This window comes from Mizuhopecten yessoensis, unplaced genomic scaffold, assembly GCF_002113885.1.
Source record: "Mizuhopecten yessoensis strain PY_sf001 unplaced genomic scaffold, ASM211388v2 scaffold8365, whole genome shotgun sequence".
Taxonomy (NCBI): Eukaryota; Metazoa; Mollusca; class Bivalvia; order Pectinida; family Pectinidae; genus Mizuhopecten; species Mizuhopecten yessoensis.
In genome coordinates, this window is record NW_018407511.1 from 666,953 (window position 1) to 685,945 (window position 18,993).

Genomic DNA, 18,993 nt, shown 5'->3' on the forward strand with positions numbered 1-18,993 from the left:
CCCCTAGGAAACTTGAGTAGACTCTACCATTAATTCATCTGGATGAGTCCATTATGGTCTGCAGTGGTGAAAGGGTTAACGTTTCTGCATGGAAAACTTGTTACAATATTATAACATACCTGGTAAGGAATGAGGGCAAAGAGGGACAGAGAATACTTTGATGAGTCCTTTATATTATTTCACTTTGTTTTTATTAAACAGTATTTTTCAAAAATTCAAATATGGGTTCAGATGTAAAATCTTTGGCAGATTGACAAATAGGTACAGTATATCTTGTTTGGTCTATGATCTAAAAAGACAGTATCTGATAAACTTGGATCATCTGAGCTTAGGCAATGGTGCGACGTCCATCTTCCGTCGACTTTTAAAACAATACCAGTCCTGAACGGCCAGGTGGATTTGGTCTGGAGCATCCTTATGCCAAGGGCATTAATTTTGTATAAACGGTTGCCGAGGCCTCCCCTAGGGGCAGAGGAGTAGGGCCAAATAGGGGAAATAGAGGTAAACCTTTGAAATCCTTCTTGTACCATAGGAATTAAGGGGTTTCATCCCAATTTGGTCTGGACTATCCTTAGGCGAAGGGCAATCAATTTTGTATAAACGGTGGGTGTGCCCCCCCTGGGGGCAGAGGGGTGAGGCCCACTAGGCGAAATGGAGGTAAAACTTTTAAAATCCTTCTTCTGCTGTAGGGATAAAGGGATTTTATCCAATTTTGTCTGGAGCATCCTTTGGCCAAGGGGACTCATCTAGGGATTAAGCCAACAAAGTTTGAGAAGAAAAACCTACTTACAAGCTCATAAGGACAAATATGTCAAACGCTTCAAACAACTTCTTCTGAAGAACCGAAAAGCATAGAATTATAAAATTGACTAGTAGCTTCAACTGATGGAGCAAACAAAGTTAGCAATTGAAATATTTGTAGTGAAGTATAATATTTAATGAGAATATTTTGCTATGACTGCTCAAATATCCAGGTGAGCAATACAGGCCCTCTGGGCCTCTTATTCATTCCTCACAGACAATTGTTTTGGTGTAGAACTCTCTTTGATAGGAAGTACATGTCCCAGGCATACACCCTTAAATGATTTCTTATTTTACTCAGACCCAAATTATGAAGAAGAGGATGAGACAACCAAGCAACCTACAGTTCCCGAAAGAAATGTTCCAGAAGAGAAAACAGTTACCTTCAGCAATGAAGATACAAATAGCTCTCCGACAAAGTCTGTAACTTCCCGTGTGTCGACAGGAAAGTCATTTGATGATGGAATGACGGAGGAGGAGGAAGACATTGATGTGTGCCTTGTCAAATATCCTGGAGGAATACCCATCATTGATACGGTAGCTCCTCCCCCTGTCAAAGCTCCGCCCACAAAAGACAAAGCACCAATTACAGACAGATCCTCATCAACATTGCAAAAAGATGTGCATATGGGGTTGAAGAAGCGGACGAAATACGATGATACAGGTACATTTGGTGTTTCATTTAAAGTCAGTTAAAATATATATTTCTCTTAATAGATTTTACACAAATTTTGTGTGGAGCATCCCTGGGTCAGGGGAACTGTATAAACTGTGTTTTTGCAAAACATAAATGTTGGTGGTAAAATAGGGCATAAATCACAAAATAGCAAGCCTCTGATATTTTGAGGGTCAAAAGCCATTTTAGGAGGTCATAAACCCCAATAAACTGATACCCTGATAAATGAAATGTTGGGACAGGAATGGTCCCATAGGGTAAATGTTGGGGACAGGAATGGTCCGATAGGGTAAATGTTTATGAGATTATCCATTATAGGTGAAGGAGTTTGAACTTAAATCATTGCTATAAAGGATCCTTAGGCCAAGACTAAGGCTCAACCTTGTACCAATGAAGAGATTGGCCCCAAATGGGGATAGGTATAGCCCAATAGGAGAAATAGAGAAAAATAGCAAAAAAGGCTACTCTTAGAGTGTGAGTGAAAAGATTCTAACCAAATTGATATGGATCCATTGGCCAAGGGGTCCAATTGTTGTACAAACAAGGCATGTGCCCCTCTGGGGACAGAAGGTCAAGGTCAGATAAGGGGACATGGGTAAGTAACTCTTAGAAAGACAACTTTAATATGTGTGAAGAGATTTAATCCATATCATAATGGAGTCCCTTGGCTCTTGATCTTAGCATTATAAAATAAAAATGGTCCAACTTAGGCAGAACGGTGGGGTTTGTTATGGGTAAATGTTTAAAAAGACTATTCTTATAGATGAAGGAATTTTAACCCAATTTGGTTTAGATCATTCTTTGGTCAAGGGGACGAGATGGACAGAGGTGTACATTGTAGGGGTCTAATAGTACAACCAGTATATAATACGAAAATAACCAACATAGGATTTGAGGCCAAATATAGAAATATTGAAGTCTTTCGTTGCCAATTTTTCAACTGTTCACAGCTAGTATTTCGCATTTTGTAATGCATGTGTCATTTGCGACATAATATAAGTTATGACCACTAGTGGGGTATTCAGGCCCTTGGGGTTCTGGTATGGAATTTGTCAAAGTTCGTCAAAGTTTGAATGACTTGCACTGAATTAAATTTTCGCATAAGCGGGCAGTGGGGCATATGCTAATTGTCAGATTACAGGTCAGGAGACAACCTACGAACTAGGTTGTGATAAAGCAGTATATAAGAACCTCAAATTATTATTATTTTATTATATGTTAATTGTCAGGTTATCTTGAGTAAACATTTTAGGATGACGATAAAACTTTATCCTAAGATTAATTGCCATAAAAGTTCAGATAAGTTTCATAACCACGATCATCCGACTGTTGTTTTTGGAGTTACGGCCCTTTGTAGATCTGGATGCTCAGTGTTAACTCAATATCTTGAAAAAATTTAAACTGAATTAGCACCAAACTTTTAAAAGTGTTGCTTATCATGAAAACTCAAATAGAAGTTTTGCAGATGTGCATTGTTTTTTCTTTTTCATTTTACATAAAATGCTACTTAAAATATGGAACTAGATACTGTATACTGGGTGATTTTCGCTGCAGTTTAACTTACGCCTTTTTGCCCTCGGTAATGAGAACGATTTTATCATGAAGGCAAATATTAGTACACAACATAAAAATTTATAGTAATCACATTGGAGAGGCGAAATTAAGCCATAAGCATTAGGCGAACATGGATTTTATTGGGAAAGGGAGAGTATTTTATTAGGAAAGGGAGAGTATTTGACTGGGAAAGGGAGAGTATTTGACTGGGAAAGGGAGAGTATTTTATTGGGAAAGGGAGAGTATTTATTGGGAAAGGGAGAGTATTTGACTGGGCGAGAGTTTGCCAGTATACAGTAGAGCTGGGACCTGGTGACTAACAGCTTGTGTTTATTTATACTGTAGTCCGAGAACTAGGTGGCATAACCTTTGGTAAGAACACTAATGCTGCATGGATTTGCATGATACAATTTTTTTATGCATGTTATTTGTTTTTCATTTATTTTCCATTTCTGAAAAGAACTTAAAATTTTATAGTTGAAAAATGTATGTTTTCTGTTTTGTGAATCACAAGGGTATGATATTCCTATTTGTTTTTTAAATAAATCTTGCGATTTTAAAGATAGTGAACCTATACTAGTGATTGAAGAATCTCGAGTTTGGTCCTGGGTTAGAATCCCTTGATCACATTTTACTTATTCTAGAAATATTTTATGCTTTGATTTCTTGCTTCCTCCCCATTTCCCCAAAATAGCATATTATATTGCTACTTTCCCATGTTTTACACATTGATGTGCTCACAGTATCTTTTTCTCTTTAATATAAGCATATAATTTATTCTGACAAATAATATGCTAGCAGTGTACTTATATTATGCTTATGATTAGATCTTTTTCAGATTTCAGGATTGTGATGTTTAAATTAGAAGGACCATTTAAAAACCTCTTTTATCTCAAAAGTGACCATACCTACAGTTGCAGCTTTCCTCCATGTTATTATAATCATGTCTTGGTTTCCAAAGCTATCATACCGATGGCTTTATCAACAGTAACCATATACCTACCACCATGTCTTTGTCTCAAATGCAATATTGTGTTCATATCCTTGTCTCCAAAGCATCTATACCCATGTCTTTGTCTCCAAAGTATCTATACCTGTGTCTTTGTCTCCAAAGCATCTATACCTGTGTCTTTGTCTCCAAAGCATCTATCCCCATGTCTTTGTCTCCAAAGCATTTATACCCGTGTCTTTGTCTCCAAAGCATCGATACCCATGTCTTTGTCTCCAAAGCATCTATACCTATGTCTTTGTCTCCAAAGCATCTATACCCATGTGTTTGTCTCCAAAGCATCTATACCTGTGTCTTTGTCTCCAAAGCATCTATCCCCATGTCTTTGTCTCCAAAGCATTTATACCCGTGTCTTTGTCTCCAAAGCATCGATACCCATGTCTTTGTCTCCAAAGCATCTATACACATGTCTTTGTCTCCAAAGCATCTATACCAGTGTCTTTGTCTCCAAAGCATCTATACCCATGTCTTTGTCTCAAAAGCATCTATACCTGTGTCTTTGTCTCCAAAGCATCTATCCCCATGTCTTTGTCTCCAAAGCATTTATACCCGTGTCTTTGTCTCCAAAGCATCGATACCCATGTCTTTGTCTCCAAAGCATCTATACCCGTGTCTTTGTCTCAAAAGCATCTATACCCATGTCTTTGTCTCCAAAGAAGCTATACCCATGTCTTTGTCTCCAAAGCATCTATCCCTGTGTCTTTGTCTCCAAAGCATCTATACCTGTGTCTTTGTCTCCAAAGCATCTATGCCCATGTCTTTGTCTCCAAAGCATCTATACCCATGTCTTTTTCTCCAAAGCATCTATACCTGTGTCTTTGTCTCCAAAGCATCTATCCCCATGTCTTTGTCTCCAAAGCATTTATACCCGTGTCTTTGTCTCCAAAGCATCTATACCTGTGTCTTTGTCTCCAAAGCATCTATGCCCATGTCTTTGTCTCCAAAGCATCTATACCCATTTCTTTGTCTCCAAAGCATCTATACCTGTGTCTTTGTCTCCAAAGCATCTATCCCCATGTCTTTGTCTCCAAAGCATTTATACCCGTGTCTTTGTCTCCAAAGCATCGATTCCCATGTCTTTGTCTCCAAAGCATCTATACCAATGTCTTTGTCTCCAAAGCATCTATACCAATGTCTTTGTCTCCAAAGCATCTCTACCAATGTCTTTGTCTCCAAAGCATCTATACCAATGTCTTTGTCTCCAAAGCATCTCTACCAATGTCTTTGTCTCCAAAGCATCTATACCAATGTCTTTGTCTCCAAAGCATCTATACCAATGTCTTTGTCTCCAAAGCATCTATTCCCATGGCTTTGTCTCCAAAGCATCTATACCCATGTCTTTTTCTCCAAAGCATCTATACCTGTGTCTTTGTCTCCAAAGCATCTATCCCCATGTCTTTGTCTCCAAAGCATTTATACCCGTGTCTTTGTCTCCAAAGCATCTATACCTGTGTCTTTGTCTCCAAAGCATCTATGCCCATGTCTTTGTCTCCAAAGCATCTATACCCATTTCTTTGTCTCCAAAGCATCTATACCTGTGTCTTTGTCTCCAAAGCATCTATCCCCATGTCTTTGTCTCCAAAGCATTTATACCCGTGTCTTTGTCTCCAAAGCATCTATACCCGTGTCTTTGTCTCCAAAGCAACTATACCCGTGTCTTTGTCTCCAAAGCATCTATACCTGTGTCTTTGTCTCCAAAGCATCTATCCCCATGTCTTTGTCTCCAAAGCATTTATACCCGTGTCTTTGTCTCCAAAGCATCGATTCCCATGTCTTTGTCTCCAAAGCATCTATACCCGTGTCTTTGTCTCCAAAGCAACTATACCCGTGTCTTTGTCTCCAAAGCATCTATACCTGTGTCTTTGTCTCCAAAGCATCTATCCCCATGTCTTTGTCTCCAAAGCATTTATACCCGTGTCTTTGTCTCCAAAGCATCGATTCCCATGTCTTTGTCTCCAAAGCATCTATACCCATTTCTTTGTCTCCAAAGCATCTATACCTGTGTCTTTGTCTCCAAAGCATCTATGCCCATGTCTTTGTCTCCAAAGCATCTATACCCATGTCTTTGTCTCCAAAGCAGCCATACCAATGTCTTTGTCTCCAAAGCATCATATTAATATTTTTGTCTCAAAAAGCATCTATACCCATCCAAAAGCATCTATACCCATCCAAAAGCATCTATACCCATCCAAAAGCATCTATACCCATCCAAAAGCATCTACATCCAAAAGCAACTATACCCATCCAAAAGCATTTATACCCATCCAAAAGCATCTATACCCATCCAAAAGCATGTACCCATGTCTTTGTCCCCAAAGCATCTATACCCATATCTTTGTCTCCGCTACAGCCATGTCTTTGTCCCCAAAGCAATGCATGATATTTAATTTGTAAATGTATGTGTTTGCACAATGCACATACATGAGCATTGTTTATAAAGAATCAGTAAGTTGTTACACATCTGAATGATGTTTTTTTTTACTTTTCACTAAAAAGGTTGATGTAAATGAGAAACTGACTTTCTTTTCCCAAACTTCAGAAAATTTCAAATGTCAATAGTAAAAGAAATAGTAGACCAGTTAAAAATTCCCAGATTCAAACACAAATGAACTGAATGAGTTACATGTTATTAGAAATATGTTTTGAATAATATTAAGATAATCAAGAGGAGGTAGCAATCAAACTGGTCTTGATATCTATTCCTCACCAAACTTTGTTTTATTTTTCCTCTGCAGTCCCTGACAATGATGACATACTCTATAACTTGATTCGTCTGCGGGAACGCCTCGGATGGGACTCGGAGATTCCCCGCCATGCCCCGGGATGTAAGGCCAGCATGATGTCATTACAAAACATCCCTGAGGAAGAGGCCGATAACGCTGTATGTTTTTTAATTGTTATCTTCTTGTTAATTCATTCACTCTGAAGATACATTTGAACTGTTCCAATTCAAAGGTTGGAATAGTTCATTATGAAATTTCAGGGATGAATGAGTTAATAAAATAAACAGTGGAGTCTGCCTGAATGGCTCTCTACAGAAAATAACGCATTACCCACAACATGTGTTTTATAACAAATTCAAATATCTTATAAATATCCGACTATCTTATGAATATTCAAATATGTCTTGAATTTAAAGATGCCATGAATATTCAAACGTCTTATGAATATTTAAATATCTTGTGAATTAAGGCAGAATTGAACAGTTGAGATAAATGTGTTGTTTAGTTTACAAACTGAAATCCTTGATATGATAGTCCTTTGAAGTACGATCACAAATGGAACATGAATGTATACTCTGACTCTTCTCTTTCACCTGCTAAGAATTATGTCGCATCAAATAAATCAGTTGTATTAAAAATATGACTAATTTTTATCAAAATTTGTCAATAGAATACAAAAAGCAGTTTATAATTCTTTTTAAATTTAATTGTTGAGTAGATGACCCCATGTCAGATGTAATGATATGTGACTATTTCTCAGTCCTGATTGGCTGATGGTTAACTCTCCTAGATATGGATGGATTGTTATAAAAGAGGCTACATTCATGTAGAATGTCCAATTATTTTTTTTACAGGTGGGGTCTAAATACAAAGAAGATGATGGAGAATTTTTGTATTGTCTCCCTAAATGGCGTAAAAATCGACGAGCTCGATATGACCCCTATGACCTTCAAGTTGTATCCGCCAACACAGCAAGGTCACACAAAGTCTACTACACGGTTACAGCGTCTTTCATCACTTTGGTAAGACCAGTTATCTTGTGTAAAAAATGAACTGTAAAAGAATTACTTAATATTGAAAATCTATCTGGTGAATGCAATGACACATATTTCATAAAAGAAACAACTGAAATTTCCAAAGTGAATATTGCATAACTGTAAAACAGTGATTTGTGCCCCTGTTTTAGTTTGACCTTTTTTACACCTTAATAAGATGACAAGTTCAATCTGCTGGTAGTTTAAAAAAAACTGCACTTTTTAGAGAAAGGGCCACAAGATAATATTTAAGCCGGAAATGTAAAAATTAAGAGGGGCAAAATGTTGATGTTTGCAGTTTTTAGTTAATGCTTTTTAATACTATTATTTTTTATTGTAAATCTATTATATGATTGAAGCTACTGTTGATATTGATTTCTTACGTATTCAGTGTACACAGAATGAAGATGGAAGCGCGGAGTCAGTAAACAACCCTGCCCTCTGGTGGCTGTGGGAGAGACGACTTTTCTACATGATCTATCAGCTCCCAGTGTTTGTAAAATTCCGGTGAGAACATTGTATTCACTCTTCCACTGATGCATCTAAATTTTTTTTTGGATTTCAATCCAACATCAGCTGGCTGCACCCAACCAAATGTTTAAGGATAAAAGAGTTGGTGGGTTGTATAGGGTCTGACGCCCTATCAACAGCTAAGGTCATTAAAGGTCGTGCCTCCATGTGTGTTGTGTATGCATGCATGTGTGTATGTGTGCTGGAGACAGCGTATGTGGGTGAAATTGGATAAGAGAGAATGATGCAGATACTATAATACATTTACTGGTAACACTTCTATTTAATTTTGTTTTTGGAAAAGTGAGCATCACAGTATAGCAACAACTAGCAATAGGAGGTCTATGGAATACTGCAATGTCACAAATACATAATAATAGTAACTTGAGGTTCTTATATACCGCTTTATCACAACCTAGTTTGTAGGTTGTCTCAAAGCGGTTCACAAATTATTATCCGCGGTTATAGGGCCTTTACAACAAGCCAATATCTTTCTCAACCCCTTGGGGAGCATACAGCCAGTGCTGTCATTTCTTGCTCAAAGATAAAACACAGTGCCGTGACTTGAACCCACAGCCCTTCATTCACGTGCCCGGCGTCCTACCACTAGACTACTGTGCCTCCCAGGACAGAGAGGTCAAATGTCTTACAACTATTAATCAACTTAAAAGGAACCATGAGACAAGAGTAATGCCATTTTGCCTTTAGTTTCCGGGGGCAAAGGGTTATTTTTGTAGGTGTAAATAGATGACCTTGATCCTCATTCAAGGTCACTTGGGTCAATTGTGTACTTTATGATGAAAGTAATGGTACTGTATACGAGAAAATTTTCACCAAGACAAATATTTGCCCTTTGCCAACAAAGTACATGTTTGCCTAGTCAAAACTTATATCAGCTGTCATGATAAATTCGCCCTCATAGGGAAGGGCGAAAAAGGCGAAAGTTTAACTGCGGCGAAGATTTCCTGATATACAGTTTTTTCACTCTGGCTTGCAGGGGTGAATAAGAAATAGGTTTCTGCTAGTTTTGTTTAAGTCAGATGACATATAGTATTAACAATACGATTTTAAAAATAAATGACAGAATTAACTTAAAGATGATGACTTGGGTGATTTTTTTCTGTTTTATTTCAGGTTATGGAAGACTTTCAAGATGTGGAAGAGAAATGTCCGCCTGCAGAAAAGTGCACAAAGCAAGTGAGTAGAAAACATTAATACTTTTGTCATGTATGTTTCTTAACTACCTAGTAAATCAATCCATGTAGCCATGTCAGCATTATACCTAATTTACTGATTTTATTGAGTACAAAAATAATGTTTGTGGAACTTTCTCAAACACATGTATTATTACCCACACCTAATAATGATATTTTTAAATGTAATTATTTGTTACTACTGTATTGTAATTATTTGGTTCAATAAAATGTTCAAGATGATTATCATGGTCTCAATTTTTTATTTTTCTGTTCTTAATCAGATAAATAAAAAGATAGGACTCTTGTTTACAAAACCCAGTATACATCATGGATAGCATACAATGTTTTCATATTTGATATAAAAATTAGAAATCATAAGTGAAATTGTTTGTTTAAAGGGTGGTCCTATACAAGAGCCTGTTTGTGGCCAATGAGGTCCTGCAGGGCTGTCTGATCCATGTCCGAAGTCTGTGTGAGGCCGCCTGTGGCAGCAACAGAGGGATCGGGGAGGGTGAGAGTGCTGTATCTCTCATCAGTATGGACCGTTCAACCATCCTTACTCTACAGGAGTTCAGAGACATCCAGGAGAAACAGGGAAAGCTTGCTCTGGTGAAACTCAACGCTCTCCGTAGGAAAATTATTGACATTGTCTGGGAATCTTGTGCAGTAAGTAGTAAATTCTTCAGAAAAAGAAAACGGCTTCAGACACTCTAACAAACCGCAGGTGACATATATTTAAAAAAAATCTACATTATAGCAACAAGTGGATCTATGGAATTAGTTTTCTACAGTGAAAATATGTTTAAAAATTAACCCAAGGGGTAACAATTTCCATTAATTTTTTTTCTTCTTTAAGTTAATGTGTTACATGCAATTTTGTCATGGTACCCCTCACTTTTTTTGGTGTTATACAAGTAGGTCTACTTTTCCCATAACTGATGATATGTGTATTTATTCGGGGCCCCCACATCAGAGATGCGGGTGACCTCTAGTCATCTCTGTGTCCATCTGTCTGTTTGTCCACACTTTCGTTTCAGGATATTATTGCGGAAATCCGAAAGTTGAATCTTTCTGAAATTTGACATGGTGATAAATTGTGATATGTCGATTTGCAAAAGGATTGAAAAACTTTCAAAAGTCAAGGTCACTTACTAACAATAGACCATGGGGATTACAATCCTTATCTTGAAATCCCCCAAAAATTATAATCTTTAAGAAATTTGACATTTTGATACACTGTAATATTTAGATGTAAAAAGGGAGTTTAAAAAAGTTTTTAAGGTCAAGGTCAAGGTCACTACTGTTACTGAAAATAGACCATAGGTGGTTGTCGTGGTGAGGGTACGGCCAAGCACATGGCAGGGCCCTTTCTGACCTATCAGTGTTCTAGTTGTTCATATTTACTATAACCTCTTTAGGTTTAGGTTAAAGTTGAAATAACTTGTTGCATAATTGTTGTAAAATAAATAAACTTTATATATACATATATATCTTAAGGGTGAAAAAATTAACAGATTCAAGATAGAGGCCATTTTCAGACCTGACGTTATATCATATTGTTCAGCATTTATTTGAGCTTTGCTCCGTTTGAAAACAATTTTGTAAGCGATAATATAGTAAATGAACATAATGAAATATGTTGAAGTAAAAACAAACGAACGATTGTTTACATTATATTAGACTGTGGCTGAAATGGAAGGTATAACACACGGTATCCGAACTGAGGGGTCAAAGAAGGTCGTTGTCAAGGAGCCAAAGGAAGAAGTCAAGGTTGTCACTTCAAAAATGAAGTTACGTTCCAAGTATGCTAGCGATATACCACTCCCAGATACAAAGAAAAAGACAGAGGAAAAGAAAGGTAAGTAAGTCGCAAAGCCAAGACCTGAAATTTTCTCCAGACCTATAGAGTATGAGTATTTCAGCAGTTTATCCTACTTATATGTTTACTTGACCTGTTAGGAACATTTCTAGGGTTGCACTACAGTAAAATTGAGGTGCAACCTTTGAAGGTGAATGGCATATGACCTATGGTTGCTGAAGTGATAGGCTGGCAAGTTTGTTCAAATGACTGACCTTCACCCTCATACATGATTTGTTATTGATGCTGTTAAGGTCGTTTGAATCAGTAATCTTGACCCACATTTAAACTCACAGGGTCAGATTTGTTACAATGTGCAAACAACTTCTTCTAAAGAACAATAAGGACTAGAGTAAATTATATGTGGCCTTCAGCTTGCTGTGAAGAATGGCTGTCAATTTTGTTAAAATAAAAGACATTGACCCACAATCAAGGTCATAGGTGTCAAATGTGTTAAAACCTTCAAACAACTTTATCTTTGGAACCATGAGACCTAATGTAATGAGCTGTAAGGATCTTTAATATTTTGCTAACACCATTAAATAGCTGGTGAGGTTATAGTCTTATCAATACACAAAGGTCTGTTATATCTGACCTACTTTAATCAATTGCTGACTTTCGCCCTGGAAGCAGGCCAGGAGGCCAACATATTGGGACTTGGTGTGACATTTGTTCTATTTAATATATTTGGTTCTTTCCAGTTATAAAGCCACTCTATGCTGAGATAGCTGAGTGGCGAAAGATCCTGAATCGACTGGCCGGATTCCTGCGGTCAGTGGACTACCTGATGCTGGAGATGCTGCGGAGGCTGGTGGTCACAGCAGTTAGACATTTGGTCGATCACCTGGTGTCCTCGTACAATGTGACTGATGAGGATGAAGAAAAGGTGAGCTATGTTACCAAGTATCACTAGTTTGGGTAAAGGTGGGGCATTTTACCAGATCACTAGTTTGGGTAAAGGTGGGCCGTTTTACCAGATCACTAGTTTGTGTAAAGGTGGGTCGTTTTACCAGATCACTAGTTTGTGTAAAGGCGGGCGTTTTACCAGATCACTAGTTTGTGTAAAGTTCATTCTGAGCACTTATGTGATTGGTACATACATTTTAAGTAGCCATCTTGTTTTCAGATATTGATCAGTTTTCAGGAACTACTTGCTATACAGGGTCGGTATATTAGCCTACCCCATTCAGAAGGAGATGGTCAATGTTGACGTTCCTGTGACTTTCAGCCACAGCAAGAATAGTAGAAAAAGGCTGTTTTTCCTCTGAATTACTTCCTTGAAAAGCAGTATCATTAGATATATGAGTGGTGACATTTAAATTGTTATTAGATCCAGGATAACATTTATACAGATAAAATATCATGCTAGGAAATTGACAAGATATTGTATGAGTTTGGGTTGAATTAATAAGTTAAGATGAAAGGGTTTAAAGCTGGTAGTTGTTGGTACAGCGTGGATAAGTGAAACAAGGATATATGTTTTATAAATAAAAAGTTTTCAAAATCCGATAGTTTGTTTTAAAGTGGAACAGATTGATTCAGATCTCTGATTGTCAATCTCAAACAAAACTACTACTTTGTCAGAAGGACAGTGACGGTAAGGTCCTTGAATCTTTTGTGATTCAAATATTGTATTGTTTGATTTTTGAAAATATCAGAATTTGTATAACAGATATATCATGAATTTAAGTTGTTTTGCATTTCTTATCAATTTAACTTTTGACACTGTATCTATGAACAGCCAAAAACACCCCAAAAATCCATGTCTCACGCCAGCCGAGTTACAGTAAGTATGTATGTTTAAACCCCCACACCATGGTACCCTGTAACATGGAAATCCCTTGTCGTAAGCCATAGCATCAGTAGTTCCCTAAACATTGTTTTTGTCATTTAGGTTGTTGCTAAATTTCTTGTATCAAAGAAGTTATCAATTTTCCAAAAATACTGCAAGTATCAAATTCAAAATCAAACTAAGTATTAGCTTGAGTCGTCGTTTTATAAATGTTTATATATTCCATTAAAATTTCTTTGTGTGTTAGGTGCTAGGGGATTCTCTGTTTAGAGAAAACAGTCTTTGGCTTGCCTGTTCATTCCGGTATAAATACATGTACATTGCATTAAAGATCTATTATATTTGGACTAGTTGCAGGTATGGAGTCATATAAAAAAACATTTACAAAAAATGTACAGCACTTAAAATATATTTCACCTTCTTAACAGTGCAGATTTTTTTTATCGAAAGTGTTCCCTAAAACATCTTCCCTTCCCATAACATGTCATTCCCTTTCTGTTGGATACCCGCAGTTGCCATGACAACATATAAATGCACTCATTGACCTTTGACATTCCCTCTGTCAATTTCTGTATCAGGCATCATCCTATGTTCCCTCGTCAAAAGGCAGCACTCCCGAACCTGAGGAAGATGAGGTTCCGCCAAAACCTGTCAAAATGGTAGACAAATCAGGGGCAGTAACTCTGGAGTGTCTGACAGCTTTAATATAGTGTTTTAATGCAAATAAATTAACAGTGATATGTTTGGTTTGAATTTTTAACAAAATGGGAGGACAGTCTGAACAGTTATATTGTGTGCTACTTTCATATACATGTACAAAAAATAGTTTATGTATGTTGTGTTTTTCATCTAACAAACCTATATGTATGTCTTTTGTATGCATTAATAAATGCTTCAAACAAATATAGCCTATCTGTCTGTAGTCTAAGATGTGTTTTCTGAAAGTAAGCGGTCTCTGCAAATTCAGAGGAGCAGAAAGATTCTGCCATTTTAACTTTAGATGATGTAATCCTGTCAATGCGTTTCACACAACATGTATTAATTTTGATATTTTCTGGTTGAATGTTTTATTCTCAATCTCAAAAATTGAAAACAGTGAAGAATGTCGCAAAAAATATCTTTCTACAGTAACTGTTATTTTCCAAATATGACTCGGAGAACAAATATATGCTTAATTAATTTTCCTTTTTTTTGTTATTTAACCTACAAATTTAATGTGTTTAATCAAGCAGTGTTATTTAAACTAATAAATATATAAACATAATGTTTATTTGAATGCTAAAACTTATTATATGCTTAGAAGAAAAAAAAAAGAAAAAAGGAAAAATATCATCATATTGACATCATTTGACCTCTGACCTTTAATGACCTTAAAACCCAAAATCAGGTGTGGCGTTTAGCCGTTTGTTATAGAGCACCTTAAGGACATTCAATCTGAAATGAATGCCAGCCAAAAAATGGCCTTGTTAGTAGTATAAATGGTGTGACCCCATCTACTTGCATGCTTTTGCTAATATATGGAAAATGTAATGTGATAAAAATGGATCTTGAACTGTTTCCATGTCATATGAGATAGATGCAACTCATCTCAAAATTTTATTTTCACTTGGCAGAACATTTAGTGTCTATTCATTTCAGAAAAATTTAGAATCGATTCATATTTTTTTCTTTCAGAAAACCAGAAAAGTACTTTGCAAAACTCAATGCAATGTGTATTGTAGCTATAAATAACTATACTGTTTTGTCCAGAACTATTTTTTGTGTCGCTGTAAATATTATCTAATTTAGTTTTAATCAGTAATATTATACAAAACTGCATACTTTATTGTCTCCCCTGTGACGGATGTCAAGGAGGCTGGACTTAGGTGTTACTTTTCCGGCGTCGGCGTCAACGTTAAGTTTCTGCGTTAAGCTCTATTTCTCAAAAGGTATAAGTGCTATATACCAACCAAGCTTGGACAATACCTGCGCCTTATATACTTCACCCCAATCCATACATCAGTTGCTGAATGTGCCCTATAATTCATGGTCCAGTGACTATGACAGCATCTACATCAATGTTAAGTTTTTGCATTTAGCTGTGTGTTTTATGATATCTAGTTAAAGTGTTGGACTAAATAAACTTGGACAGTACTTGTTTCATATGTAGTGCATCTCAAACCATGTATCGTAATTGTTTGACTGTTGTGATTTGCAGGGAAGTCGACATGGCTCTGATCCTGATGATGACACAGAAACGATGTCTACCATGAGTCGACTGGATTATTCCAGGTAAGTCAGCATTATTTTTGAAAAGAAGCTTGTAAACTGCCTTCTCCTGGTCAGTTGGCCACGGTTACCTTTGAGGAGAAGCTTGTGAACCTCTTTCTCCTGGTCAGTTGGCCATGGTTACCTTTGAAGAGAAGCTTGTGAACCTCTTTCTCCTGGTCAGTTGGCCATGGTAACCTTTGAGGAGAAGCTTATGAACCTCTTTTTCCTGGTCAGTTGGCCATGGTTACCTTTGAGGAGAAGCTTATGAACCTCTTTCTCCTGGTCAGTTGGCCATGGTTACCTTTGAGGAGATGCTTGTGAACCTCTTTCTACTGGTCTGTTGGCCTTGGTTACCTTTGAGGAGAATCTTGTGAACCTCTTTCTCTTGGTCAGTTGGCCATGGTTACCTTTGAGGACAAGCTTGTGAACCTCTTTCTCCTGGTCAGTTGGCCATGGTTACTTTTGAGGAGAAGCTTGTGAACATCTTTCTCGTGGTCAGTTGGCCATGGTTACCTTTGAGGAGAAGCTTATGAACCTCTTTCTCCTGGTCAGGTGGCCACAGTTACCTTTGAGGAGGACCTTTTATCCCCCTTTCTCCTGGTCTGTTGGCCTTGGTTACCTTTGAGGAGGAGCTTGTGAACCTCTTTCTCCTGGTCAGTTGGCCTTGTGAATCTCTTTCTCCTGGTCATTTGCAATTGACCATGGTTACCTTTGAGGAGGAGCTTTTATACCCCTTTCTCCTGGTCAGTTGGCCTTTTTACTTTTGAGGAGAAGCTTGTGAACCTCTTTCTCGTGGTCAGTTGGCCACGGTTACCTTTGAGGAGAAGCTTGTGAACCTCTTTTCCTGGTCAGTTGGCCACGGTTACCTTTGAGGAGAAGCTTGTGAACCTCTTTCTTGTGGTCAGTTGGCCATGGTTCCCTTTGAGGAGGAGCTTGTGAACCTCTTTCTCCTGGTCAGTTGGCCACAGTTACCTTTGAGGAGAATCTTGTGAACCTCTTTCTCCTGGGCAGTTGGCCACGGTTACCTTTGAGGAGAAGCTTGTGAACCTCTTTCTTGTGGTCAGTTGGCCATGGTTACCTTTGAGGAGAATCTTGTAAACATCTTTCTCCTGGTCAGTTGGCCACGGTTACCTTCGAGGAGAAGCTTGTGAACCTCTTTTCCTGGTCAGTTGGCCACGGTTACCTTTAAGGAGAAGCTTGTGAACCTCTTTCTCCTGGTCACTTGGCCACAGTTACCTTTGAGGAGAATCTTGTGAACCTCTTTCTCCTGGGCAGTTGGCCACGGTTACCTTTGAGGAGAAGCTTGTGAACCTCTTTTCCTGGTCAGTTGGCCACGGTTACCTTTGAGGAGAAGCTTGTGAACCTCTTTCTCCTGGTCACTTGGCCACAGTTACCTTTGAGGAGAATCTTGTGAACCTCTTTCTCCTGGGCAGTTGGCCACGGTTACCTTTGAGGAGAAGCTTGTGAACCTCTTTTCCTGGTCAGTTGGCCACGGTTACCTTTAAGGAGAAGCTTGTGAACCTCTTTCTCCTGGTCAGTTGGCCATCGTTACCTTCGAGGAGAAGCTTGTGAACCTCTTTTCCTGGTCAGTTGGCCACGGTTACCTTTGAGGAGAAGCTTGTGAACCTCTTTTCCTGGTCAGTTGGCCACGGTTACCTTTAAGGAGAAGCTTGTGAACCTCTTTCTCCTGGTCAGTTGGCCTTGGTCACCTTTGAGGAGAAGTATGTTAACCTATTTTTTCCAGTCAAGGTTACCTTTGAGAAGTTTGTGAATCTATTTCTCCTGGTCAGCAGGGTTATTTTAAAAAGTATGGAAATCTGTTTTATTATAGTAACTGTAAATTACTTATCTTTTGTGAGGTAAACATTCTTTAATTTGAATGGAGAATTGAATTTAATCTCATATTCATTCAAACACATTTACACATCATAACTCCCTGTGAGTTTATCCTTTCATTCATTGTGTTTGTTGACCATTGTCTGTCCATCCATCTTACAATCCTGCTGTTAGCATTTACTATTATGAATCTAAGCTTGTAACTTTAATTTTGGTCAGATAATGACCTTGACCTTGACAAGAGTCAAATGTGTTAAAAATTTCAAATGACTTGTTCTAAACCATGACATAAGGGGTCATATTTGCCTAGTAGCTTGGGTCATAATGTTTGTCATGTTGCTTGCTTAAGATTTCATCATTTCAGCCTGAAATATATTTTGGTACTACCATTTAAAATAGGTGAGCATAGTACAAATCCTTTGTACCTGTTGTTTGAATTAAAATGATATGAAAATAAAATTCCATTTCAGGAGACAAAGGGAACTGAAGTAACTACATTGAGTTTGAACATGTTGACACCCCCCCCCACTAATAGTTGTTTCTGTTTCACTGCCTTGTTGTTTTACGTTACCATGTGATACAGCTGTGTGGATTTGAATAGTGAAATAATCTAGAATCACTCACAGTTTTAATGGATTTGTGTGAGATAATGATGTTGAGTTTATAACTCACTACTAGTTTCAATGTCTAGCTGTTTGAAGCAATCTTGTGATAAATCTCTGTGGATGAATTACTCACAAGTTTAATTGAGTTTCAGAGTTAAATGTGAAATAATCAATATTTGTTACTTAGATAGAAATAACTTTAAAAAAGATTAGGAAAATTTAATTGATTTATTATAATTAATTGAGTAACTGAGTTAGTTATAGCACTTACATGTGAGTAGTTACCTAACTACATTAATTTAATGATAATACCTAAACAAAGTCAATAACAATAGTTTAAAATAGAAATTGAGTTAAATATAAACTGAGATATTTTCTACACTAAATGTACTTATTGATTGACTCCATTGTGAAAAAGTGTTAACTTAGTCACTGAGTTAATGAGTTAATTTGATATGAGAATATTTAGTCAATGAGTTCATTTGACATGAAAGTATTGAGTCAACAAGTTAATTTGATTATGAGAGAATCAAGTCAATGAGTCAGTTTGATTATGAGAGTATCAAGTTGATGAGTCAATTTACTATGAGAGCAGGGAGTCAATGAGTCAATTTGATAATGAAAGTATTGAGTCAATGAGTTAATTTGACATGAGAGTATTTTAAATATAGTTTTCACTTAATTGTGAGTTACTTGTATTAACTCAGATTATTATGAAGTTAAATATTTTCATTTTAGTTGTTTTAGAGTTTATTGAGTTTTTTAGTAATTTGCAAAAATATACTGAATGTACAAACATATACTGAATATACAAACATATACTGAATATACAAACATATAATGAACATACAAACATGTACTGAATATACAAACATATACTGAATATACAAACATGTACTGAATATACAAACATGTACTGAATATACAAACATATACTGAATATACAAACATATACTGAATACTGACTACTACGTGGTAGTTGTACCATTATTTATTTTATTTTATTTTTAAATCAAGCAAAAACCAAAATATATAAAATATACAAATTACATGATTTTTCGTGAAATGCAGGTTAAATGTTTACCGGTACTTCACAATTTTAACAAATATTCAAGACCAAAAGTAAATACAGTAGATTTAGTACGGTAG

The 18,993-nt window shown here is 37.0% G+C and overlaps 1 protein-coding gene across 1 annotated transcript in view; it reads left to right on the forward strand.

Moving 5' to 3' along the window:
• LOC110455756 (dynein heavy chain 6, axonemal-like) overlaps nt 1–18,993 on the forward strand; it is a 122,433-nt gene that overhangs the window by 3,779 nt on the left and 99,661 nt on the right. The window contains exons 5-16 of the mRNA XM_021506115.1: nt 1,103–1,465; nt 3,377–3,403; nt 6,776–6,921; nt 7,618–7,785; nt 8,189–8,304; nt 9,442–9,504; nt 9,902–10,169; nt 11,184–11,361; nt 12,063–12,247; nt 13,732–13,812; nt 15,351–15,424; nt 17,710–17,727. Of these exons, the coding sequence (XP_021361790.1) occupies nt 1,103–1,465; nt 3,377–3,403; nt 6,776–6,921; nt 7,618–7,785; nt 8,189–8,304; nt 9,442–9,504; nt 9,902–10,169; nt 11,184–11,361; nt 12,063–12,247; nt 13,732–13,812; nt 15,351–15,424; nt 17,710–17,727 (1,687 nt within the window). The remainder of the gene's footprint in view (nt 1–1,102; nt 1,466–3,376; nt 3,404–6,775; nt 6,922–7,617; nt 7,786–8,188; nt 8,305–9,441; nt 9,505–9,901; nt 10,170–11,183; nt 11,362–12,062; nt 12,248–13,731; nt 13,813–15,350; nt 15,425–17,709; nt 17,728–18,993) is intronic.